The following is a 27,116-nucleotide window of genomic DNA, read 5'->3' as shown; positions in this document are numbered from 1 at the left end:
CTTTGATATAAACAAAACCATACAAGGATGTAGGAAGAAATACACACAGCTATTTACATTAAGAACTTTGTCATTCTGCGTCTGTACACATATAACACGCACATAGGCCTACGATAAACATGTGCACACAGTGACATGCAGAAAAAGAATTGTAGAATTGTAGAAAAAAAGCATCTCATAATAATTAGTACGCTAACAGGACTCAAGCTGAGAAGCAAATCTTAATCTTGTAAAAAAAAAAAATTGTAACCGTCCTCCTTGCTGTATTGGTATCAGTATGTTGTGTTTTCAAGTAAAACGTTACAATATGTTTTTTTAGATAATCGCAGAGCCAGGACATATCAAATAAAAGAAATGCGAGGCAACATATGGCTTGCCGTACTTTCAATATTTTGCATTCCACTGCGCCCTTTGATGACGTCATACACGCGACCAAAACATATCCTTTGCGTCGTTTAGGTGCCGAGCTGACTGTTCGTCATGTATGGTTGTTCTTTCTGGATACAAGTCGTAATTTCACACTGACAATGATTTCAGTGAGTTATATTCTGTTGTGTGGACAGTTCTTACTCCTGCTGACGGTGATTCTGTTACAATGTCTGGACGGAATTCACTCTCAAAACTCGACCACCACGGACACGCCCGCTGCGTCTCCCGGTCCGGGGGCGACGTCGGTCCCGTTCAGCGAGCAGACGACAGACTCGGTGAAAAATGAAATACCGGTAGAAAGTACGAACTATACAGAGACGTACGAGTACAAACCACCATCACCAGTGGTCCTCTGCAGCTATCTGTGAGTATCATGTGATGTTTTCATGCTAATGCTAACTATCCACAGCTGCTGTTGGGAGACTGGTGTTACGGTTAAAAGAGTGACTGTGTCAATTGGCGACTGTCAGCCGACTACGTATCTGGACCATAGACTGGAAAAGCGCATTTTAAGCACCTTTGTGTGTTACGACCACAGTCTATGGTTACGGTATCTTTTGTAACTACGACAACCACAGACGCATCCGGCTGAAAGTCGTCAGACAACACGGTAACTCTTTTCACCGTAACCTCTGTGTTATGCCGAGAAATGCATCCCTGCCAATAATGGCATGCACCTCGTTCAAGTATTTGAAAACGATATCAATATTTTTTCTGGGTGCAGATCTGTGAAGTTTATACTTAATAAAGTGAGGTGTCATTATTATTCTGTAGAAGACGCATTTTCATTAACCTGCGTAAATATGACCTGCAAAAAGTATTTGACTCTGAAATGTCTGTAGAGGAAATGTAAGGGTGGATGCAAAATTCGGCAGTGTTGTAGAAATTGTGTCTGCCTTATTTTGCATTGTGCATGCAATTTTCAGCAGGGATACATTTCTCGACATAACACCTGCAAAGGAAACCGCTCTTAGAACCATTGTCATGCTCCCTTCTACATCAATAATGCCGTCCCTAAACCAGTGCTGTTTCCAAAAGTTCATTTAACATTATTCTCAACCCCCTTAATAAAACAGGATTCAAGCTTTAGCTCTATCCGTATTTTAACGGGACAAATGCTCTCCTGGAACGTACTTTTTCTATGTCTGGAACGTAATCAGCACATCAGATATATGGAGAATTCATTGTATGGTTTTGATATAAAAGAGGCAGGAAAACAAACTCAACTTGGATTGTTTTTCTGAAAATATTTATAAAGTTAAAAGCTGTCAGATATCATAAAAGACAATTGGAAATAATGAGATCTGAATGTTCCTATTGTGTGTTTTGGTCATTTTCCAACAGTGGCTTACTAACTGTCCTTACTCTGCCTTTTTACACCTTCTCTGCACGATTAAGACCAGAGGAGTTCATCTACTGCCAAGACCCAGTAGATCATGCAGGCAACAGCAGTGCCTATCTGGAGATGGGCCACGGTTGTGTTTGGGTACGTTTTGTTCAGTTAAGAATGTCGATGTTTGTCGATCACTCACTCAGTCATTAACTTTTAACTCCTTTTTTTTATGTTCAGTGGGGAGGCCAGACTCAAAAAGAGGTGAACCACACACCGGTGATCTGCACTGCTCTGGATGATATCGAGTGTGCTGGACCCAGAGAATTCCTCAGAGGAAACGTACCGTGCATCAAGTAAGAAACATCCTGCTGGAAACGTATCTACATGTGAAATACTGTTACTCCCAACTTCCATTCACACAGTACCTAGGGCACACTCACACTGGGCTGCCTACACTGGGTGGCCTACACAATGTCTAACACACGTGCATGGCTTTATGTGATCATGACGTGTCCTTAGTTTACAAGACAGACGCAATCAATAACGTGTTATGATACCAAGAAGAAACAACTCAAAGGGCTCATCCTGTAAACAGACGTGTGTTGGTTGAAATGCAGGCTAATTTGGTGGAGACTGAAGCAAAGATTGAATACATTATGTAGCTGTGCATGTTTGTAGTCGTACAAAAACACTCAAACTACAGATTATGCCCGATGAATAGAGGCTGTAGTCCTCGAAGCAGGTGGCCCCAGTTTGGGTCTGACCTTTGGCTCCCTTTCCTGCATGTCGTTTCTCTCTCTCTCTCTCTCTCTCTCTCTCTCTCTCTCTCTCTATTTATTTATAATAAATCTGTACCGGTATATTTTATTTAGACATGTCTATTGCTGCTACTGTGTACAGCATATTATTTGTATATAACTTGTGTTTTTTATTTAATTTTTTGTATCCGTGTGCTGTTCTATCCTTTGGTGTTACCTGCTGCTGGAATCTGAATTTCCTGAGGGAACCTTCCCAAGGGATTAATAGAGTTCCCATCTATCTATCTCTCTCTCCCTGATTTCCGACCCTATCCACTTTGCTATTTCTAAAATAAAGATCTGATCCAGTACCTTCAGACAGAAATGTGTAGTAACTGTATCATACCACTAGAGGGCAATATTCACAAATGAATAGAATCTCACCTTTACTTTTTTTAGATGGCATATGTCCACATTCTGTGAATTCATCAGCACACAGAGAGACTCTCTGTAGAAGCTGTATAGAGATCAGAGACGTGCAGCTGATGGACACAATCAGAGCCGCTCATGAACAAAGAGAGACTGCTGAAAGGCCTTTAATGATCTGTCTCTGCACACACATTATGCTTTACAGAACAGGTTTAGCTTTGATGTTGTCCACTCCTTCTATACGTAGCACTGGAGTTGATCTTCACACAAGTTTAATAAAGTCTTTTAATTTTATGACAGCATATCGAACACTAGATATCTTCAGGACATCAGCATATTTCAGTTGACTCTTAATATTCATGATTTATCTTTTTTTCTGGACATTTGTTTACGTTTTTTTCCAGTTGACATAAAACCTTACCGTCCTCTTCCACTGTTTGTTTTGTACAGATATACTGGGCATTATTTCATCACCACGCTGCTGTATTCCTTCTTCCTCGGTTGTTTCGGCGTCGATCGTTTCTGCCTGGGCCACACCGGTACTGCCGTTGGGAAGCTGTTAACCCTTGGAGGCCTGGGAATCTGGTGGTTTGTGGACTTGATCCTGCTCATCACCGGTGGTCTGATGCCCAGCGATTACAGCAACTGGTGCACCTACTACTGAGACAGCGGAGTGGGACAGACAGCGGAGTGAGACAGACAGCGGAGTGAGACAGACAGCGGAGTGAGACAGACAGCGGAGTGAGACAGACAGCGGAGTGAGACCGAAGGCTTCCCATTCTGAAATCATCTGTTAGATATCAAGAACTCCAGGGACATGGTCTCAGCCTGCCATGATTCTGAATCCTTGTGCTGGTCCACCCCATGGGGGATTTTTAGCTCAGCTGTGCAAAGTGGAGTCCACGGACTTCCTGAGGACTCGTACAAGGTTCCATTCTAATTGTATTCCCTTTAAATATCCTACTTTGAGATTGCATAACAAAGACCGTTCTTGCAGTTTTCAGAAAAAGGTGGTAATGGCATTTTATAGGTAAGGTTACTTTAGAACTAAACGTTCGGTTACATTGACCCGTGCCAAGAAAAAAAACATACATTGTTGCCAAACGGCCGGGCTTAGTGCACATGAAATTCAGGGTGATGTACGTCTGATCACCCATCTTGAATTCCTTGGTTGGTACCAACGCTCGGCCCAAATGGTCTGTTAATGTTAGGTCTTAATAGACCCACTCTCAAACCTCAAAAATGGCATCTATAAGAGCCCCCCAAATCATCTCCAACACGTTTTATATTAAGGATTAAAAAATCTGGATGATGAAATCACAACAGCCAATGGCAGACAGCTCAGCTAATGTTAGCTGGAAGCTGAAAGTCAACATCTCACCGCTGGTTCTGACTGAAAAAACAAAAACCTTTTGAATTGTTTAACTTACTTAAAAGCATAACTACAGCCAGATGCACCAACTGATTTACTTGAGATATACATACGATTGATTATTTATCGGCTGATGGTCTGAAGATGGTCTAAATAGCAGTCCAGTCCTTGTTTTTATGCTAATATTACATTCCTACCATCATTACATCAGGCAGTTGTTCATTTTGCTTTTACACCACAAACGAAACACAGCAAGATTTCTGGAACTCCTGATTCAGAGCAGAGGTTTTTAATTGGACAGATGAAGTCGCCTGTTGAACAAACACTGACTTCTTTTCATCGTCAAAACATAAGAGAAAATGTCGACATTGTGGGACTTGTACACATCTCTATAGTTATCAGTTAATTAAAGGATAGAAGCATACCGCTCAGAAAGATGCAACCTGAATAAATCTCATTCAGTAAGCTTCATGTGACATCACAGAGAAAGTCACCTCGTTGTTTGTCCATACTTCAGCTTTCACAAGCAGATCCAAAACCAACAGGCAACAATGTGTTTTTTCTTTTCCTGTTTTGTCCAAATGAAGGGAACAACAATGGGGTGCTGGTGGTGTAGTGGTAGGTCCGTACTGTGATCCTCCAGTAGTGGCCAGGGTTCAGAACCGACCTATGGCTCCTATTCCCACATGTCGTTACCCACTCTCTCTCGCCAATTTATCACTATCCACTGTCCTACCTCTACAATAAAGACACAAAAAGCCCCAAAAACATTTTTTTTTAAAAGAATTGAACAACAGGAGTGAAAATCACCAAAAATCCTCCAAAATGTTCTGAAAGTAAAATGTGAATCCAGTGTGTGGATTTATAAATATCTGGTATGAAATCTGAGGAAATACTCAAGACTACCGACATGAGGATTATACATCTATAAATATATGCTGGGCATTGTCTGGGCTGGACAAAAAAACCAAACACTTCCTGTCTTCCTGTTCCTGCCTTATTTATGTTTGCCTCTCACTCTGTAGTGATGCACTGTGTAGGTGACAGCCACCTTCCATTTAAACTCTTAACAAGTGATCTTAGAAATATCCTGCAGTTTACTAAGGACAACCTCCTACACGCGCTCATGATCTGAGCTTCCCTTCTTCAGTTGACCCTTCAGCAGAGTCCTCCTCTATCGGAGGCGTTCAGATATTTCTGCTGCTTTAATGTGTTTCAGCTGTTCTCTGAGTGATTAACAACACAGCCTCAAGCTGAGAGGAAGATACAACCTGAGATGGACAGCGTTCACACAAGTCGTCAGGCTGTGATTTATTGTTTTTTAAGTTTTGACTTGAATGTCAGGAGACAGAACAACGAGTGAATTCCTTTCCCTTCAGTCACTCCTCGAGTGCTGTACAGGAGCAGTCAGGTGTCGAGTCTGACCTGAATGTCTCAAACGAAAACAAATCTTGATCTTCATTGACCTTCTCTAGGCACGGGTCTCTTGAGAATTAAAATCTTCATTCTTTACTAAATTTCTTGTCTTTGCCTGAGCTGAAGGTTTATAAGCTCATTCACAGGTAGAGCAGGTTTCATTGTCGAAGGACCCATAAAAACCCTTTGAGATCATCAAAAAGACGACATCATTTTTAGCAGGTGATATATTTTCAGCTTGCGGAACATCTTAAAGGTCACTCATTCTCCTCCTTTTAAACCAGTTTCATTAAGTCTCAGAGCTCCTCAAAACGTGTGTGTGAAGTGTCTTGTTCTAAATCCACTCTGATCCTGTATTTGATCATGTCTATAAACCCCTCTATTTCAGCCCTGCTCAGAACAGGCTGTTTCTGTGTCTGTACCTTTAAATTTGCAAATGAGCTGTGTCTGACCACCCCCCCTGTCTGGAAGGTCTTGGGTGTCTCGGGCTTTCTCACTCCATGTCCTATTGTTTACGGTGAGAAGGCAGACTCAGAGGGCAGAACAAACACCTAGCTGTGGGCGTGTCACCCACCTGGGGGAGGGGTTACTGCCCTTTGTGATGTCATGAAGGGAAAATCTCCAAACGGCCTGTTTGAGCACACATTTTCTGAAAAGTGGAGCAGGCAAAAGACGGAGAGGATGGACTTTTCTCATTGGGGGGTTTGCAGACAGACTAGAGACACATATTAGTGTAAGAGAAACATGGTGAAGTGGATTTTAAATAACATGACCTTTAAATTGTTGAAAACATTCAGACGTGACATCAAATACTGCAGCTTTAATTCACTAGTGGAAATTCATATCACAGTTGTCAACATATGTTCAGAGAGTTTTTCAAACACGAAACCTTTCCTTTTATTTGATGGAATTTTTTGTTCCGTTCCATGTTGAGATCTAAACCAAGCAGAATCGCCCTTAATCTGTAAAAAGTCAAAGTGAGTTCATTTGACCTTGTAAAATATTGTATATAGTATTTATCTTAAGCTTAAGAAGCTTTGCTTGGTAAGTGTTAATTTTTTTACATGAACTGTTTAATCCACGTCTCTTTTTATTTATTTGCCTTTTTTTGTGATGAATTAAAGTGTTTCTGGTTTCTTTGTAATGTTGATCTGACTTTTTCTTTTCTTGCAATCGTTACTCGCTCGATTCTCATGAAATAAAATAACTCAGATAAAACCACTGATTGTAGATCTGTCTTGTTGTCTTTGACTTATTAAGTGTATACTTGCACAATGATGTGTTGTTGCTGAGAGCTGGCGACAGATCATCTCTACTTCGGTGTTTTTCCCCTTATTTTTGTGTCGCTCTCTCTAGAGGAATCCTCCAGTAACACGCATTGTACAAAGGCTGACGCAGCTGGTTGTCTCCGCATACACGTGGATCAAAAGCGGCTATATTTGAACTCTAAACTCAACACTTGAAGATATTGACTGAGTTCACTGGACTGGATGGATAGCTCCCTTTAGGTGTCCTGTGCTGAAGTTAAACCTTCACTTTAGAGATGATTACAGCAGTTTCAGGGGTCGTTGTGGCTCAGAGGATAACGTATAGTAGGCTGTCCACTTGTTGGGAGATTGGCCAGCTGTAGCTCAGACTGTCGGGCCTCAGGTTGGGAACTTGGCTGTCGCTGGGTTCAAGTCCAAATACCACTTTATTTATTTGGTGCATGCACCTGTTTTGTAACACTCAGTTCCTTCATTTGCATCAAATAGTTTCACAAAATGAGCTGTATGGGTATTTCAAGGATAACGGCATGTCATGTCATGTTACTGTACTATTTTGAAAACTGGGACATTTTTTACAACCCCGGCTCGTTTTCTCAGTCAGCTAGTATGTGATGTGTCCTGTTGCTACCTGCCAAGGGTGTACAGATTGGTGTCTTGATATTTTTTTTTTTTTTATCCCTGTTGATTATTTATATAAAAATCGAAATTGGCCTCAACTCTTTTATCCTGAGGAACTCCAAAAAACGTGGTTACACCTAGACCAACAGATGCAGCATGCATCAATAAAAAGCTGAACAGTACTTCAAAACACATTTTTCTTTAATGTCCGTCTGTGGCATCAGTCCATCTCTTCAGGAACGATAGTTAGCGTAATGTCCTCGTCTTTTCGCCTCACCAGCACTGAGATCGCCGTGCTGCCGTGGATGGCTTCGCTCACTTCCTGTGTGGTGTGGATGATCCGCCCATTGATGCTGATGATGACGTCACGCTCCATCATGCCAGCACTGTCGAGAGAGGACACACATCAACATACAGCACCGGATTCTAAAACTTCTTGTTCAGACAAAAAAAGCCAAAGTTTTCTGTATTTGATTGAAGAAATTGTTATGTCAGTAGAAATAGCAAGTTTTTCCATATATGTTTAATTCTAACTGTTTTAGCTATTACTGTTAGTTCTCAATCCAAAGTTTTATTACACAGCAGGTTTATGAGTTGACCAACACATCAAATATGACGCTGTAGGGACTTATATAAAGGAAAACATTCTCATTGTAGTGTCGGACTCTGTTACCTAGTCCACCACTTCTGCATGCTGCACCACTTCATGTACTACCTCCTAAGACCCCCCAACCTCCTCTCCCACAAGGATAGGGATAGTCCCCCCTCTGGGAGGTGTATTTGTGAACAAGCAAGTCAGGAAGAATCCAGGGGGAAAAATGTTACTAAAACTGTTTTAGGGTTCATGTGGAAAGTGCCTAACAGAGAAGCAAACAGTTCAATCTCCATGGTTTCAGGGTTTAGTAGGTTCCAGCTCCGAAATTGGCAAAATGTTGACAGCAACCAAAAATGAACACTGAGCTTTCCTGAGTCTGCCTTATTGACTGACTTCTCCAAACGCAATGGAAAGTGTGATTAAAAATTCAGTATCTCTGTAGATGTACAGACATTTAGCTCCTTCTCTTCACAGCTGTACTGATACATGGTTAGTCGTGACTACGTCAACCAAGGTCACTTTATTCCTCTCCTTATATCTGTGTCTTGACTCCATTATCTGACCAGAAAATCAGATATAATGACTGACTGATTGAACAAATCAGAAGATTATAACCATTTAGGTTGCCGGGGACTATACAGCTGGAAATTAGCCACAGAAGTTTAAGCTGCTGCTTTTAATGTATATTTAACTAAAGGGGACAATAAACAAATATATGCTAATGAAACATTCCCCTGACGTTAGCATCCTCTTGAGGATAAATACCAAGCCTATGTGAAGGAACCGGCTTAGAAAGACACAGTATTACATGTGAGCAGAACATGTCTCCTGAATCTTTTTTTGTGTGAAGTCTAGTATCAAGTATTTGTGGACCCCAGGAAGAAGTTTCCTTCACAGAAAGCACTCTTGATCATTCAAAGAACACACAAAAACATCAATATTATCTCTTCTTCTTTTCCCAACTTATTCAAACCAAGAAAATACTCCATACTGTATAGAAAACCCTTTAAACCACCCCCCCCCCCCCCTCGGGAAACCACACTTGACCTTTAGACGAGCCTGTTCCTGTCTCAGGTTCTTTCCCCCATCAAGAGACACATACACACTGGGAGTGGTGGGGTCATGGCTTTATAAAGCACTGCACTGCTTGACATTTACATCGGAGGTATTTACTCCAGCCGATGGTCTTATGTACACTGATCCTGACAGTACACCAGAGACCTCGCACTGGTGTCAGATACCAGGACAAGTGTAGCACACTACTCAGCATTGTCGAGGTAAAATTGTCACATTGTCACAGTCAGAGAGAGAGAGAGAGAGAGAGAGGTCCTTTCTTCACCAAGAGAAAGATGTCAAAGCTTCGCCTTTGGAAAGAACAAGTATAATGAGCAGCAGGATCACAGTTCAATCTGCAGCCTTGAGAACTGCGGGGATTTTAATGCCATTTCACAGAATACATTTCATAAAACCTAGAGCCTAAACAAGCTCTAACTGAAAATCATACTGATGAGCTCCAGGTAATGCTCTCCTAAAAAGAACAACTTGCTTGCTGGCTTATTTGGAAATGTGCCTAATTTGGGGGGGGGGGGGGAGAGAAACAACACAGATTTAATCTTAAGAACAAGCATTTTGTCGTCCTCCATTGGTTACTGAAGGGGGATATTGAAGCCCAGCAATGGCAGTCTCTGTATTGAAGAAGATTACTCAAACAAACTAGGGTACATCCCATGTCTCTTAAATTGTTTCCCACACTCGCGTTCTGTCCCCTAAATACCCCCCCCCCTAAATCCTTTACAATCCTCTTTTTCTTGACTTCAATGAAATATATAATATATAATATATCTGTATCTGTCGAATGTTTTGCAGTTATTAAATTCTTCGTAAATTCTCTGATGGGTTAGGGTTCTTTTCACGCAGGTATTCATATTAACACAGCTTCAAACATTAGGAAAAGTTAGATGACCAGAGGAATGTCAGTCAATTTTACATCCATCTTGTAGTGCTGGTTACATGTGACCTGTGACTCTAATGAAGACTAAGAAGTGTGACATCAGCTTAAGTGTACGATGCAGTATTAGGGCCACGTTTATGAAAAAAAATTAACAAAATTTGAGATAAAAGCTGTAAATTTAAGAGAATCTCAACTTTAATCTTGTAAATTATTTTCTAAAAACGTTTTTCTCATTTACGGCTTTAATCTCGTAAATTCTTGATTTCTCTACTAAATGTAATACATTTGTGACTGTATTCTTGTAAATTATGAGAATTAATCTTGTAATTGTAAAACTTTATTCTCGTAAATTTACGACATTAATCTCATAAATGTATGACTTTAATCACAAAATCTAAAAAACAAATTCCCCTTAACAGTCTCGTAAATTTACAGCTTAATTTTCATTAATTTATGTTCCCTTAACGTGGCCCTTATACTCCTTCATAGAATTGTATTGGGACTTCACACCACATATTGGGAGCGACTCTCACCTGGATGCAGCTGTTCCAGGTATAACCTCATAAATGTAAACCCCTGAGCTCACATCTGGAAAGTCTCTCTCACGCTCCTTCAGATCCTGGATCAAACTGGTGAGAGGGAGAAAATGTTGTTTTACTGTATATGACTCATATACACCTCTATGTCCTGTGTTTGATTAACAACGATGGGAAATTATTATAAGATATACTGGATTTTATCAGAGTGATTTTTAACGAGTTGTTTTATCTGGAATGAAAATGAATTTGTGTCTCATGGAAAACATTTCCTCTCGTGTACTTACGATGGTGAAAGCTGCAGCATCCGGACACCAATGTATTTCTTCTTCTGATCTGTATTCCCTTAAAGGCAAATGAAGGAATAATTTACTTTTTTTTTTTAAATGTATAAATGTAATGATGTACTCATTACTGGAGAAAGTCCCGTTTCAGCCACACCGACATGACTCATTACTCACCGCTGACTTTTCTGTTGTAGGATTCAGCGAGGAACTGTCGCACTCTGTCTGCAGGGATGGCAAACGAGATTCCTGCTGCCACTTTCAGAGTATTGATGCCTATTACATCTCCGTCCTGTTCAACCAATAAATGAAAACAGAGCCGTTAGAGATCTGTCTTTAAATGATTTTTTTTTTTTTTTTACAAAAAGGCCTTGGATATTGTAGACCAGTATTTGTCATTTCCCAGTGATAGGTGATTCAAGAAATGGACTGTCGCTATGGCAAAAATTCTCCTTTAGTAAAGAACTGCGGTGACATTGGACCTCACTCATTAGTATCTTCTTAAGATTTGTCTTAAGAAGATTTCTAAGAAGACTCTCCGTCAGATTCACCAACGTGTTCTTAAATAACTGAATTGTGCGCAGCTGTGTTCTTATCTCTTAGTGTTAAAAAGTTGAAAGCTTGTGCATGTTGTTCACAATTAGCATAGGTAACCGCCCACTAAGATCAAATTTGTTCCTAAGAACGCTTTGTGAATGAGGCCAGGTAATCTTTAAAATGAGCGAGCAGTGTGGATGTTAATGAATACAGAACCATGAAGAGATAAATAAGACTAGAGTGATCACCTGGAAAGCATAGAGCAAAACAAATGTGCAAATGAAATGTTGTTATTATGCTCTTTTCATACTTTGAAATGTCATCTTACCAAGTTTACAAGCGGCCCACCAGAGTTGCCGTACTGTGAAAAAACAGAGCAACAAAAACTTGTTCATGACTTCAGACACCTATCCAGGTAAATGAAATGTAATACAAAACAAGGACATGATTGTGTAGTTATCATGACTGTGGCCTCACTGACATTAATGATTGCGTCTGTTTGGATGTAATCCATGTCCGAGTCCTTGAAGCCCAGCTCCAGGCCATTGCGCTGGACAGAGCTGATGATGCCAGTGGTGACGGTGTTCTGCAGGGAGAACGGGCTCCCCACGGTCACCACAAACTCACCGGGGCGCAGGTCTGAGGACTGGCCCAAACGGAGCACAGGCAGGGGACTCTGCATGAGGGCACAGCAGATTCAGATATGGATAACAATCATGGAATGGAACAGGAATACACACTCTGTGAAATAAAGTCATCATTTAATTATTTGGAACTTTTTTGTTCAGTTTCAATACATGTTCTAAAGAGCTTTAAGGCCCAGCATCAAAATACATTGCATTTACTTTATATTTTAAGAATATTTTGTGGTGGATGTTAAAGGACCAATCTGTAAGATATCTACTGAGTGAAATGATAAAGTGACCTTACTATATGATCAGACATTAAGGAAACATGCTATGTTGAAGTGCTGTCTCCTCTGACAACAATGCAGCAGCCAGTATGTCCTTCTTTCTAACTTCAGATTCTGGTCCTGAATGCTCTGGATTTGTTTGGACCAGAGAAGGTAGGCGCTTTTAAGGCACCCCCCCACACAGCCGTTTTGGACGCCCCTCGGTTTGCCAGGCAAACAGCAAACCAACAGGTGTTGGAGGATTGAAAGGTGCAAGAGCAGTGCTTCAGATAGAAGTGATTGTACCCGACCTAAAAAGCCTCTGCATGTTTCTAATAAGCTCCACGAGCAGAAGCGTGCTCAAACTAGGATCAATATTGGAGATGCTTTTGAAAAATGGAGAGAGGTTAGAACACAGAAAAGTTTACAGACCGATGCAGAGCTGGATAAACACTGAAGCTTCAGTGTCTGTGACATGGTAACCTGCATGAGCATCGACTCTAAAGAGGAGGGGGGCGGGGGGAAACATCTCTGTTTTGGATTTGGACTGCAGTACCTATTATAAACACTAGGTGTCAGGGTTACATATCCCTCCTATAAAGCAACAGTGGCACAGAGTGGTTGGATTAAGTCACTTGACTATACAGTCGGGGTTTGGGGTATCAAAAGAGTTGCCCAGATTGGGCAATGCTTAACAGGCAATATGTTAAGTCAGTGATACATGGCTGTTACTAATGACCTGGATTCTCTCCAATCACAAACAAATACGGCTAAATTTCTGTTTTCTGAAAGGTTTTGTTGCAATAAATGTTTTTTTCATGAAATGTTTTTACAGTTGACCTTCAGGGCCACCGCACTTTCTTTTCTAACACTGGATATGACTGGTGGAAATGGGCGTTTAATTCTTCAAGCACTAATCTATGTAATTACTATATTTTGATTTTAACAGGGTATTTGTTGTGCATGAATGAAACTTCCATAAGCTTTAGCACGTCTTCACCTGCCCCCTTTAAGTGTAGGGTGTCGACATTTACCTTAATTTATAGCCCCATCTCTCAGGGCATGGAGCCTTATATATGCCTTTTAGGCAAGCTTAAGAGGAATGTTCCTCAAAGAGATAAAGCATGGTTAAGCTGTCACCACTCCTTGGTTGTTAGAAGACCAACTCCTTCACCTATAGGGCTGTCAATATGTGATTCTGAAAGTTTGACTCCTTGAGACACTGAAGAAAAAATCAGTTCTAAAAATGTTGACCCCGTGTTTCATGCTAAGTGGGCTCTGACTGAAGAGGAGTCCCTCCTACCATACAAAGCAGGTGGTTGTGTAAGAGCATGTCTAAGGAGCAGAATGTTTTATTCAGAACAGCACTCCCAAGTATTCAACACAGGAGAGCAGAGGCTTTGAATTTTTACAAGGCATAACCAAATACCACCCTAGAGGAAGTCAGATGAAAGATTGACCACATTAAAGGAAGAATGTGCAAATTTTTGATCCAGTAGATGTCGCCCCTGAGCACCAGCATGAAACCAAAACAAACTGCACACTTCCAACCCACCTCCCAATCAAGTTCACCAGAGGAGTTTAGCACAAAGGTGGACAAAATTGTCCTTTGCTCAAGCTGCAAGGCTGTGGTCGCATTGTTCTGTTAACAAGCTAATGTTAGCGCTCTTTAGTTAGCTCGTAGCTTCACATTGAATTTAAATTGACACAGAATAACCATGATCCAAAAACGCTTGTGTGACATTCAAATAAGCAGTGAGTATGTCATTCTACTTTTCTCTAGTCCTTGATTAAAAACATCTTTTTTACACAAGGGGAGGAGCTGGCCGTCCCATGATGTAAACACAGTTAAGACAACAACACAGCCAGCGGGACATCTCACTCATTGTAGGCAGTCATTACTCAGAGACATTTACACAGGATCTACTGGATTTCTGCTACATTTATGTATTTTGCACATTCTTCCTTGAAGGAGGACACAGAATACCCCTTCTCCACCTTTTCAAACAGTCCCCTGTGGTCTAAATGAAACATCTGTGCTGTGCTTTGGTCAAAATATAACATGAATCAATTACCAGAGGAGGTTTGTGACCCTGTATAAACCAGCTCTCTCAGAACGCTCTGTTTTGGTGTGTGTGTCTCTTTAAATGCAATGAGCCCCCCCCTGAGTTTTCCCCGTAGACATCACTCCTCACTAGTGAGAATAAAAATGGCAGACCTGAGCAAAAGTTTTGTTCTAGACTGGGGGTGGAGTCCATGGGTGGAGATACCAGGGGAGAGGAGGGGATTTTTTAAAATCAGAATCCACTCTTTGATGTCAGCCATGGACAACAAAGAAAACAGAACACATAGTTTAGTTGAAGACCCTTTTGGTAGCTCAGAGGGAACAAAAGCCACTCACCTCTGGTTCAATTTTGATGAGTGCAATGTCTATTTTCTGGTCCACGTCCTTGACCGTAGCGTCGTACTGCAAACCACTTTTCAGCTCCACCTTTATACGCTGCTTGTTAGAGAGTACGTGAGCGTTTGTGACAATCCAGCCGTCCTCTGACACTATAAACCCAGAGCCACTCGACACAGAGACCTCCTCACCGGAGAATGGAACCCTGGCAAAAGACAGAAAAACTGTTATGTAGCAGCAAAAAAAAAAGGAGCGGTATAGGTGAGACTTTGGATGTTTTGCTTCAGTTAATTTTACCTCTGGAAGAGCTCCAGATGCACCACAGCTGGAACAATCTTATCCACCACATCTGCAATAAAGTTGAATTTGTAGCGCATACTTCCTGGATGTTGCATTCCTATAGGGACACAGGATCATAGATGACAGGTTAGGTCAATCAGTTTCTGATAAATTTGAATAAAAAGGAGACGACATACTTTTTTATTCCCCGGGGGGATGCAGTTGTTATGCCTTGTTTTGGACAATGCTACACACACAGTCTACAATTCTGCTACACATCTACAATTCATGAAGCAGACACTTTTATCCAAAGTGTCGTACATCAGAGAGTAAGTACAACACAAGCAAGGATCTAGAGGAGGAGGAAACAACGTCAGGAAGTGTAAATGACCAGCTTTAAGTCAGATAGGAAGTGCACAAAGGCAAGCACAACATCAACCTGTTCTTGAAAGTTATAATCAGCGTCAAAACCATCCTAAAATCGCCATTATCAAACAAAACCATCATCATCTTAATGTTTTCATAATGGGACGGCACTAAGAACTCGCACAGCTTTGTGAAACTTCGCTTCGAGCACATGAGCAGAGCTTCAAGGTCTGCCTCTAGCGGAGATTGTAGTATCCCCAAACGTGGCTCCGCTTTTGCACAATCTGCTTTTTCTTTTAAAGCCGTTCCAAAACTTCCACACTGTCTCCCATTAAGTCAAAGGATTGACTGTAGGGAACCAGTCTTGTCAGCATTAAGTTGTCATCTCAGCAACTTTTTAAAACTCAGTGAAAACTTGTAAATAATATTTTAAAATCTGTATATTGTTCTGTATTCTTCTTCTCTTTTATGTGTGTGTGTGTGTGCGTGACTGGTTGATCTGTATTTTACTGTTGCCATCATCTGCCCAGGGACAACAGACATAAATTAGCTAGTTAGCTAAATCTGGTTCAAAGCATCTTTTCTCTTCTGAGACTAATGTTATTTTGTACAATGTCCACAATTGAAATAAACTAATAAACTAAACTAAACCTGCCAGGAACATGCCTCAAGTGGTGGATTTTTTAATTCAGCCGTAGGCCAGGATTCCACACATGCACAAACAGGAACTAATGGCTGGTCAACAGGTTACCCCGCGCACAGCCTAAACGTTCTCAGGTACGCACGATTGCAGGAACATACCTTGAAAAATAAATCCAAACTCTGTGGCACACTGAAAATAAGTTAGGACTAATGGATATTCACTCATGGAGAGCTGTCAGAGTGAGGGGTTGCACATGAAAAAGTGCCCAAGCGGGTTTGGTGCCTGGCACAAGGATTTGGGAGCACCTCTCCAGCAACTTTAAAGTTTAAATTTTTTTATTTTTTGTAAAGCCATCAATGGATGCCAGTATAAAGAAACTGATCAGTCTGCTGGATTAGACTGAAATATCTCAACAATTGAGGCAATCCGTCATCCAGACCATCTTTGGTGCACTCCCTTTCACAGCCTTACAGCTTCCTTATCACATTTGGGATCTGCATGCTGTTTGAGTTCACACGGGAGGTTCTGCAGATTTTCTGCAGATAGTGTTTCTTCCATTAAACCGTCAAGCTGAAAACCCTATAATGCTTAATCATGTTGTATTCTTTAAAAAAATGCTTGCAAACTTTGATTTTCCTGCTCCCTGTTTCTCACTCTCCCCAACATCTTATACACTGTGTCTCTTTTATCCTCTGTGCATTAAACCCTCTTTAGCCTCCTGTTCTTTCAAACTATCTGGCTTTATCATGCACGAGTACTGAAGTGGACAGCTTCTGTAATGTCATCTGAGATAGTCATCTGCTATTTGAAAGCCTAAACTTTGGCATTTTCAGAGTAGATATCTTTTTTTTAAAGTTAGAGTTTTCAGACCAGAGGATGGATATGCACAACTTCCTTTTCTCTGTGTGAGGGGGAGTTATCAACCTTTGGTAGCCAAGCCCTTACATAAACACTGCTTTGTTTTCTTTTTACCCTTGATGGAAAGATATTTGAGAAAATAAACTTCATGCTATTTGGAAAACAGCTTTAAGCTAACTATTAATGACATATACTTCACATAAACCCACAGACTTCAGCCGCTTTTGTGAGATCTCAAGAAATGAACATGTTTCATGGGAAAACCAGCGTCGTTATCCCGAGATAAAAACATAATTAGATTAGATTAGAAAACTTTATTAATCCCCAGCGCGGACACTCATTTGCCGCCTGGTCAATGAATTCACACAACAAACAATATGGACATTACAATCAGAAAAATAATAAAAACACCATTAAAACCATTTGAAGCCATGAGTCAGAGCCACAACTAAAAGTGTTCATTAAAATATCTGACTGCTGCTGGAACAAATGACCTTCTGAGTCGTTCAGAAGAACACTGAGGCATCACTAGTCGCTCACTGAGGCATCACTAGTCGCTCACTGAAGGAGCTTCGGAGTCCATTAAAAACACTGAACAAAGGATTCTCTTCAAACATCAATACAGGTTTTAGTTTGGTCCTCATTCTCTTATCAAAGGTGACTTCAAGTAAGGCTGGGGTAATGCTGATCACAGAGCCACCTTTTTTGATCAGCTTATTGATCCTTTTTTTTAATCATCCACACAGATGCAGACCCACATTAATAACATCTGCTTCGTGTGCAATCAGATCGTCTCAGTAAAGCACTTTCTTCCTCACAGTCCTTCTGACTGCCCCCTCACATCTTAAGTTTGATCACATTAAAGGTTACATATTATTCTCCTTTTTAAACCAGTTTAAATAAGTCACATAGCTCCCCAAAACATGTCTGTGGTGTATCTTGCCAAATATTTACTCTGATCCTGTATTTGATCATGTCTATAAATCCCTCTATTTCAGCCCTGCTCAGAACAGGCTGTTTCTGTGTCCGTACCTTTAAATGCAAATGAGCTGTGTCTGACCACGCCCCCTCTCTGGAAGGGGATGTGGCTCAGTCTTTCTCGCTCCATGTCCTATTGTTTACGGTGAGAAGGCAGACTCAGAGGGCAGAACAAACATCTAGCTGTGGGAGTGTCACCCACCTGGGGGAGGGGTTACTGCCCTTTGTGATGTCATGAAGGGAAAATCTCCAAACAGCCTATTTGAGCACACATTTTCTGAAAAGTGGAGCAGGCAGAAGACGGAGAGGATGGACTTTTCTCATAATTGGGGGGTTTGTAGACAGACTAGGGACACATATTAGTGTTAGAAAAACATGGTGAAGTGTATTTTGTATATGTGACCTTTAAGTGTCCATGCAGATCAAGGTAACGCAGTTCCACACAGATCAAATAATTGTTTTAATTCTCTGGTCGAATAAGAAATAAAAAGATTCAATTTTCCTCCTTTTATGTTCACTCAGAAGCTTGGAGGTGCTTCGGTAAGGACACTACAGAAACGTATGAAATAGAGAGACTATTTGCCATTTATTTTTTATCATATGAGTAAATGACAGGCTGCATTTTCAGAGCACATTACTCAATGTGCCTCATTAGTGGTAAATCATTCTACTGAGAATTTCTGAGTATGTTTTGATATCTGACATCATGGAGAAAGTGAATGCACACTCAAACCATGTCATTAAAAAACTGATTTATCTGCCCCACTCTGCTGGTTTTACACAACTGAGTATACTTCAAAAGAGTTGAATGTCTAAGGGGCTAAAATTGGAAATGGAAGGTCGAACCTCAACGTTTTGAAGCTTGTAACGGTTTGTGTTGTGCTGAAAATACAACCCTCTGTGGACACTCCCCTACTCCCTGATCAAAGACACAAGCCCTCTGCAGGATCATGCACATTCTGACTCATGCTGCTTGAGACTGAGTCGCACAGATTAACTTGTCTCTGCAGAAACAGCCTTATCGGCTCATGACAGTCTGTTTAGTGCCAAGATCTACTATGGCAGAACACCAACTATTTTACCTGTCAACAAGCTTTACAATCACAACAACAGTATGGCAGATACATCCTGCAGGCTTCCATATCATCTCGTAAAATAACAGAGTTCATAATTGACATACGATCTACCCTACTATAGACTCTCCATCTACCCTGCTATATAGTCTCCATCTAACCTGCTATAGAGTCTCCATCCAACCTGCTACAGAGTCTCCATCTAACCTGCTATAGAGTCTCCATCTAACCTGCTATAGAGTCTCCATCTAACCTGCTATAGAGTCTCCATCTAACCTGCTATAGAGTCTCCATCCAACCTGCTACAGAGTCTCCATCTAACCTGCTATAGAGTCTCCATCTAACCTGCTATAGAGTCTCCATCCAACCTGCTATAGAGTCTCCATCCAACCTGCTATAGAGTCTCCATCCAACCTGCTACAGAGTCTCCATCCAACCTGCCATAGAGTCTCCATCTAACCTGCTATAGAGTCTCCATCTAACCTGCCACAGAGTCTCCATCTAACCTGTTATATAGTCTCCATCTAACCTGCCACAGAGTCTCCATCTAACCTGCTACAGAGTCTCCATCTAACCTGCTACAGAGTCTCCATCTAACCTGCCATAGAGTCTCCATCTAACCTGCTATAGAGTCTCCATCTAACCTGCTATAGAGTCTCCATCTAACCTGCTATAGAGTCTCCATCTAACCTGCTATAGAGTCTCAGCACAAAAGTGAATAAAATAGAAACTATACACAGACAGTTCCCTGAATTGGTGGATGCTCTCTCTCCCTCTCTCTCTCTCTCTCTCTCTCTCTCTCTCTCTCTTTCTCTCTCTCTCTCCTGCTTGCATACAGAGACATGTTTTGCATCAAGAAGGCAGCTGGGTATGCCAACATATTTGCATTGTGTGTTTCCAGATCATTACTCAGAGGCAGTGGAAGGTGTTGAAATGTGCTGACAGGTTGTTGCAAGTCACAGGGCCACTCTGTCCTCATTTACCTTATTTAAACTTTGATACGATACACGAGTATAGGCTTTCATCATCTGTAAACTTGAAGCCTTTTCACACATACGGAAATCTCCTGAAAAACTCCAGAGATTTGGCTACCCGGAGGTTCTTTAGGCTATGTGTGAACGCAAACAGCTGCATTTTTTCGCACGGACTTTACCCAGAGTTTATCTGGCCAGACCCCTAGTATTTTATCCGCAGAATATCCTACTAAAAAGTTGAGACGATGTGTAGAATGTAAATAAAAACAGCATGTGAGGATTTTCAGAAAATTTAAACCTTGTGTTTAATGGAAAGTAGCACAAAGACAACATGTCAAACTGAGAAATCAGTTTTACAATTCTTGCTTAATGTAAAATGTTGGCTGTTCTACGGGTCAGAGTCTCCTTTGTCTCATTTCACGCTTCATATCTTCCAAACATTTTCAATAGGTGACAAGTTAGGACTGCAGGTTGGCCAGTTTATCACCAGTGCGCCTTTATTTCAGAGCCATGCTTTTGTAATGCGTGCATGATGTGGTTTGGCATTGTCTTGCTGAAATAAGTAATGCCTTCACTGAAAAAGAAGTTGTTTATTTGGCAGAATATGTTGATCCAAAACCTGAATAAATGGTTCAGTATTAACTTGCACCTTCACAAATGTGCAGGCTACCCATGCCATAAGAGTTGTAGTACTCGAAAGCCAAGACCACTTCTTATAGGTCTCGGTCTCGTCTCTGAATCTAAAGCATTTTTACTCAGTCTTGTCTCGGTCTCAGACTGTAGTTTGTTTTTTTCCCCCCGCTTATGGTTGCAACCTTCCTGGTGTTACTGTCCAAGTGAGTGACCTGTATGCTGCACATAAGATAAGGATTTTTCATTGATATTAATGTACTTTCTCTTGACTCGGTCTTGTCCTGCCATGGTATTGGTCTCAATCCCTAAATGTTGTGGTCTTGTCTTGGTCTCTGAGCACTCTGGGTTAGTGTGGTCTTGACTTCAAAACTACATGTCATATGCACTAATGCAAACTCCATGCATACCATCACAGATGCTTGCTTTTGAACTGTGCACTGATAACAAGCAACCTCTTCAGCCCAGAGGACGGGGCGTTCAGGGTTTCCAAACAAAGAGTTACATTTTGGCTTGTCAGACATCAGGACATTTTTCCAGTTTTCCTCAGTGCATTTTCCTTTCTGCATGGTAGTCAGTGCAGCAACTAACTGTATTCATACACATAGCCCCTCTGTTTACTCGGCAAACAGTAAACCAGCAGGTGTTGCAGTGATGGAAGCGGGTAAGAGAACTGGTTCAGATAGAATTGTGATTGTACCCGTCCTAAAAAGCCTCTGCATGTTTCTAATAAGCTCCACGATCAGAAACGTGCTCAAACTAGGATCAATATTGGAGATGCTTTTGAAAAATGGAGAGAGGTTAGAACACAGAAAGGTTTACAGACCCATGCAGAGCTGGATAAACACTGAAGCTACAGTGTCCACGATATGGCAACCTGCATGGGCATTGACTCTAGAAAGTAGGGGGCGGGGGGAAACAGCTCTCTCTATGATGTTTTGAATTTGGACTGCATTACCCATTTTTAACACTGGGTGTCAGAGTTATATACTGCTCCTTTAAATATGCCTTTACATATAGAAAATATTATTAAATAAATAGCAAGATGATAAGAAACTAAATCAAAATATATAAACTCAGCAGTCATTTTTCCGTTTTTCAAGCTGCCGCTGCTTGCCATACTATGACAGGGACCAGTCGACTTCAAATGTGAAACGGATTGTCCTGACACAAATCGTGATGCTCAATGACCACAACAGACACAACATGTTTATTAGGACAAAAAGGCTTTTTTAAATTTTGTGGTTTTCATGATCAGCTCAACCACAAAGCGATACAGAAACATTATTTGATAATGAACCTTTTTTTACTACCTTGGCTTTCTCTTTTTGATTTAGGTCATATATTGACCGAATATAATCTCAGAGTTCTCCTTCAGTAACATGACTACCATGAGTGGTAACTAGGCACAACACTCATTCTATATAGGCTATAAACTTCACACTATGCAAAAGCCAGTGGACTTACTACCACTGATAGGTAGGAGGACACTGAGGAAAGAGCTGAATGCCTTTTATTTGGTGCCACTGGTTGCCAAAAGCTTAGGAAAGCAAAGCAGCAATTATCGAAAACTACTACCATCTTGGCACTGAAATGAGGCCTGGTTGCCATTTGTTGTCCTGTTTGAGTAAAATCTTACCTTAGGCACATAACATTTCCGTTCTGACAAGTTATCAATCTGTACTATTTATGACTCTAACATGACAAGAAAAACGGTTTGTTAGTATCAGGGAAAAACGTGATCTAATGGAATTTGAGCACATGCCATGATTGAACAAAGGATGCTAAAAACTTGGAAAGGTATCAACAAACCTCACCAAGTTCCTGAGAAAAGACTTGTTAACACAAGGAGACAGCTGGCAGCAACTAAGGACGCACTCACATTAGGCAATCTGTACCGTGCCCAAGCCCATTTCACCCCCAAAGTCCAGTTTGTTTGACCAGGGTGAGTGCTCCGAGCCATGCTTAAGCATGGTTCACTTCCTTGGCCCTGGCACGCTTGGAAGTTGTGTGCTTAGTCTCGGTTCACTTCCTGCAAAAGCATGGGTACTCAACGTGAACAAGAAGTATAAACGATCCAAGCCGATACAATTATCAAGGAATCCCACAGTGTTAAGGATGAATCTGACTAAAATGACTCAAAATAAACCACAAAGTCAGTAAGGTTGCAGTCATGTTCTCTTAGTTACTGTGCTCAGGCCCGGTTAGTCCTGAAGCAACATGAGTGCAAGCCAGCAGGGGTGTGCGGAGGGGGGACAATTGTGCTTCAGCTTAGTATGGAGCACCCTCACTAACACTGAATGGTGTTGTGCTTGACTGCTGCAAAACCACAACCAAACAATTATAAAAAGAAAATAGCTGTTGTGCATTTTAATTTATGAAAATATATTCAGGGAAGAAAATCATTTGAACTTTGGTTTTGACGAGTTGACAGTAGAATATTTATGACTCTAACATGACAAGAAAAACGATTGGTTTGTATCAGGGAAAAATGTGATTAAATGGATTTTAACCACATGCCATGATTGAACAAAGGATGCTAAAAACTTGAAAGGTCTCAACAAACCTCACCAAGTTCCTGAGAAAAGACTTAACACAAGTAGACAGCTGGCAGCAGCTATACCTCCAAAGCAAAGGTTCAGTCTACTGAAGTCCAAGGCCCTGTGGTCGGGAAACACACAGTGACATTGACCCTGTATATTAACAGAGTTGATCTTAGACCACAGGAAATACAATTGTTAAGGACCATCTGATTTACAGACCTTTGTGCTTTGTTATATACATGTAAACAGTTCTTCCTGCTATTGCAAACGATCCCTGGCGTCCATCACTCAACAGTACTAAGCATCTCTTACCATTGGATACATGTCTTGACAGAGCAGCTTCAACCCTTATTATTGGGACAAGATAGAAGAGAAGAACTCAGAAGAAACTCACTTATGTGTAAATGTTTAGAAATGTGTAAGGGTTACTTCCTGCTTCATAGTGTTTCCAAGTCAACCTAGTGTCAACGTCCAAAAACAAAACACTATACATTTCTACCAATGTCAGAGAAAATACTTCTTGTTCTTGACAAGGTCTAGCAAGCGGACCTGGTACTGGCTGACAGGAGCCTTACCAGGATTTCTAGGCCTGTTAAAAAGATTTCACATTGGACCCCAAAAGTTATGACAAGTCTTCGTCTTCCCTGCAGCAAACTTCCCCTCTAACAGATGACAGGATAATGAAACTTTTGAAACAACAACAAAAACATTTTAACGAACTAGGAGTCTGTTTTATCCCTAAATGTGTCATGAAGTGGGACGGTAAAGGACAACTTGGCCTAGTGTGAGTGCGCACTTAGAAACACTCTAGTTTAATACATGTTGCTTTCAGTGGGGAAGAGGGTGTATTCTGTCAGGAAGATTTACATTGTACACCTGTAAGGTTTTTCAATACTGGCTTGTGAAGAAGAGAGATGAATGATGCATTTTCTCGACTCTGAGGATGAGAAGAGACTGCACATGAAAATTGATTAAACAAGATGGAAAAATGAAGAGGCTATGTCTGCACAGAAGCATAGCGTTGCTGAGAAGTAATCACCATTTTGGAGAATCTGTTGCTGTTTCTGCATAACATTACATGCAGCTAATGCTGCAGCTAACAGGAGGACGTAGGAGAAGCTGCGTTTGAATTTATGCACATAGATGTGCCTAAACATGCACAGGACACTTGGAAAACACACTAAAGAGCATATAAAACCAGAAAAAGCATAATATGACCCCTTTAACTTTTTACTATTAGCCTAAGTCTGTGAGTCTGGAAGAAGAAGGAATATGATCAGTATCAATATCTTTGTTTTTACCAGAGGACTTTTAGGATTCATACCTGGCTCAGATCTTTACCAGGGACCAGCGTTGTAAAGATTTATGCAAACTCTGTATTTAAAGCAAGAGTCTGAAACGCTGAGAAATACAGCTAAAACTTTGTGAACAACATGAATTTCTTATCGTTTGTTTTCATAAACTCTGGGTAAAAAGACGACCTATGTTTGAATGATGAAAAGATGAAATAGCACAATGAATACAGATAAAGTTACAACCCAAAGTGTTGCATTCAAATGTTTTTTAAATAATGAATAAAAGCTAAATGTCCGACTGTTAGTTATATGATTTTATAACCAAACATGAACACACAGGCCTATTGGAAGTTCTCCTTTTATCAAATTAAATACATGTATGAGACATAGGAATAAATAAAGGGCATGACACAAACACTGAGTATGTGAGGAGTTTTCAGAAACAGCTTCACACAGACTCAGAATCACAAGATCTGCTGGGACAGAGAAGGCTGTACCAGAGCGAAGGACTCATTGGTTGTGCTATTATTCTTTCATTTTTATCATTCATGCAATTAGGCTTCATATAGAATGAGTTAGATTGCATTATAGGCCTACGTAGTTGGTCAACTCCTAGTAGTTTGTTAATCTTAATTCATGTACTGTTCTTATAATCATTATTACGAAGCCCCTGAAATCCCAAAAGGTGGGCAGAAGCAGTGGTGTAGTGCAGGGTATACCCACTTGTTTTTCAGTCTCCATAGATAGAAAGAAAGATAAATATACTTTATTCACCCCCTGGGGGAAATTCAGGAGTGTCCCATAGCTCAGAAGTTAGAAAAATAGAACAAACTGTGAAAAAACAAAACAAAAAGAAGTCTCTATATTCCTTAATGCTTCTTATAATGGCATGAATCCCCAGGGTGTTAGGGAGAGAAACAAGAAAAAGGCAGACAGCTCCAGTCATGAGCTGCTACCATTGGCCTGTGTGTTAAAAAGCCTAATGGCTGCTGGGACGAAGGATCTCCTGAACCTCTCAGTCCTGCAGGGCAGTGAAATTAGGTGTCCACTGCAGCTACTTCTCTGACCTGCCATTATGTTATGGGGTGACCACCATTGTCCAATATATTATGTTTTTTCTTTTCCTCAATGAGTCCTTCCACCTGCCTAAAACTGAATCAGCCTTTTTTATCAGCATGTCAAGCCGCCTAATGTTCTTTTCAGTCCTGTTACCCACTTCTACATCTCCTCTGATTTACACCATTGTTTGATTGACAATATTTAGTATGCAGCAATTTTTTTCTCTGATGGTGAAGGGATGACTCTCACTACTCTGTCTCTAATTGGCACACAAACACAGTACACACAAACTAAATATGTAGCAGTAGTCTTACATGACACTGTTTATAAAAGAGGCTGTTTATCCTCTGCTAGTATACCCTTCACTTTTTTAGGCACCACTACACCACTAGGCACAAGATACTTCTTTTTACTTGTTGGGACTTCAGGGCCTCCGTACATTATTGCTAATAACACTACTACTATTGTTTCATTATATGTTTTGGAGGTCATTGAATTAGTAAAAAGTTTGCTTTAGCAATGGAAAGAAAGAAGTAACGACAAACGAGGTGATTGCACTTGCCTGAATCACAGGCTCCCCTCTGGATCAGAATGACCGTGCTGGTCTCACCCAGCTCTGCTCTCTTATTCTCGGCTCTCAGGCGACACATGCTGGGATAAGTCCTGCCGTCACTGCCGCACACCGGGCCGGAGGTGGCGCACACGCAGGTGCCGTGGAGGCCACCGCGCTTCCCCGGGACGGAGTCACACCTCAGCCCCTCTCCACAGGACAGGTCTCCGCCGCTCCGCGTCCCGCACACATCTCCCTCCCCGGCCGCGCACACCACGCAGCAGCCGCACGCGTCTCTCACCTGTCCGTAGTGACAGGCCTGCGGAGCGGCGGGGCACTGAGAGGCATCGCACACCTGCCGGCAGGTCTGTCTTTTCCTCAGCAGACCGGCGTGGACCGCGGAGGTGAGCAGGGTGAAGACAGTCACAAACTTCATCATGACAGGAAATCAATTCACAGCAGGGCTCTCTCTCTCTTGTTTCAGTCTCTGAGGGGAAACTAGGATGTCTTGATGCCGCTGTGTATTCTGATAAAGTTCCTCCAGGTATCCTCCACTTAACTCAAATAATCTCACCATGCAGTTTTAGCCTGTAGGTCTGGCTCAGAGCCAGCAGGTTTATTTATCTTCTAGTAGCTGCATGTTGGTCCTGCGTCCCCCTCCAGACTGCTCTGTGATGTGTTTTGTGGCCTCAATGGAATGTACTCACAGACTTCACAGACACCACATTATGTGACGATAACTGGTTTTCTCTTAAGTCTGTGGTTAAGAACTGGTTTTAAACTGTAAACACTGTGGTGAGCTTCAGGTTCATAGGTGACATTAGTAACTTAAGACATTATTCATTTTCTGCAGAGAATTATTAGAGTCAAGAAAAGGGGAAATAAATAAGGAGGAAGATTATTGTTATACTTTGAACAAAGTCGAACTTAAAGGCAGGGGTGGTAATTTTCTCCAGATGGACTTTTTAAGATTTTGTTTGAAATTGTCTTTAGGTCCTGACAGAGATTAATAACTCATGTGCTCTGAAAAAGGAACAAAGAAAATCTGTCATCTGTAGCAGTTGTAAGCC

At 41.2% G+C, this 27,116-nt stretch overlaps 2 protein-coding genes across 2 annotated transcripts; one reads left to right on the top strand and one right to left on the bottom strand.

The window, feature by feature from the left end:
* Positions 1–411: 411 nt before the first annotated feature.
* Positions 412–6,937, top strand: tm2d2 (TM2 domain containing 2). Its single transcript, XM_020648794.3, has 4 exons — positions 412–793; positions 1,828–1,915; positions 2,000–2,115; positions 3,379–6,937. Exons 1-4 carry the CDS (start codon positions 528–530, stop codon positions 3,590–3,592), a joined length of 684 nt encoding a protein of 227 aa, XP_020504450.1. The 5' UTR covers positions 412–527; the 3' UTR covers positions 3,593–6,937.
* Positions 6,800–26,697, bottom strand: htra4 (HtrA serine peptidase 4). Its single transcript, XM_020648559.3, has 9 exons — positions 26,059–26,697; positions 15,096–15,195; positions 14,799–15,003; positions 11,987–12,181; positions 11,834–11,866; positions 11,146–11,260; positions 10,972–11,029; positions 10,682–10,777; positions 6,800–7,988 (listed from the first exon to the last, which is right to left on the bottom strand). The coding sequence occupies exons 1-9, from the start codon at positions 26,483–26,485 to the stop codon at positions 7,823–7,825; spliced, it is 1,395 nt and encodes a 464-aa protein (XP_020504215.1). The 5' UTR covers positions 26,486–26,697; the 3' UTR covers positions 6,800–7,822.
* Positions 26,698–27,116: the final 419 nt, after the last annotated feature.

The sequence above is a fragment of the Labrus bergylta genome, chromosome 2, assembly GCF_963930695.1.
Source record: "Labrus bergylta chromosome 2, fLabBer1.1, whole genome shotgun sequence".
Classification (NCBI taxonomy): Eukaryota; Metazoa; Chordata; class Actinopteri; order Labriformes; family Labridae; genus Labrus; species Labrus bergylta.
The sequence above is the reverse complement of the archived record's forward strand: the minus strand, read 5'-3'. Positions and strand labels throughout refer to the sequence as shown.

Bases quoted from the DNA above. Each gene is read 5' to 3' on its own strand.
- tm2d2 (XM_020648794.3), top strand. From the start codon at position 528: ATGATTTCAGTGAGTTATATTCTGTTGTGTGGACAGTTCTTACTCCTG. The intron at 794-1,827 runs GTGAGTATCATG...TGCACGATTAAG, and splicing joins GTGGTCCTCTGCAGCTATCT to ACCAGAGGAGTTCATCTACT. The intron at 1,916-1,999 runs GTACGTTTTGTT...TTTTATGTTCAG, and splicing joins TGGGCCACGGTTGTGTTTGG to TGGGGAGGCCAGACTCAAAA.
- htra4 (XM_020648559.3), bottom strand. From the start codon at position 26,485: ATGATGAAGTTTGTGACTGTCTTCACCCTGCTCACCTCCGCGGTCCAC. The intron at 15,004-15,095 runs GTAAAATTAACT...GTCTTTTGCCAG, and splicing joins CATCTGGAGCTCTTCCAGAG to GGTTCCATTCTCCGGTGAGG. The intron at 7,989-10,681 runs GTGAGAGTCGCT...CTCTCTCGACAG, and splicing joins CCTGGAACAGCTGCATCCAG to TGCTGGCATGATGGAGCGTG.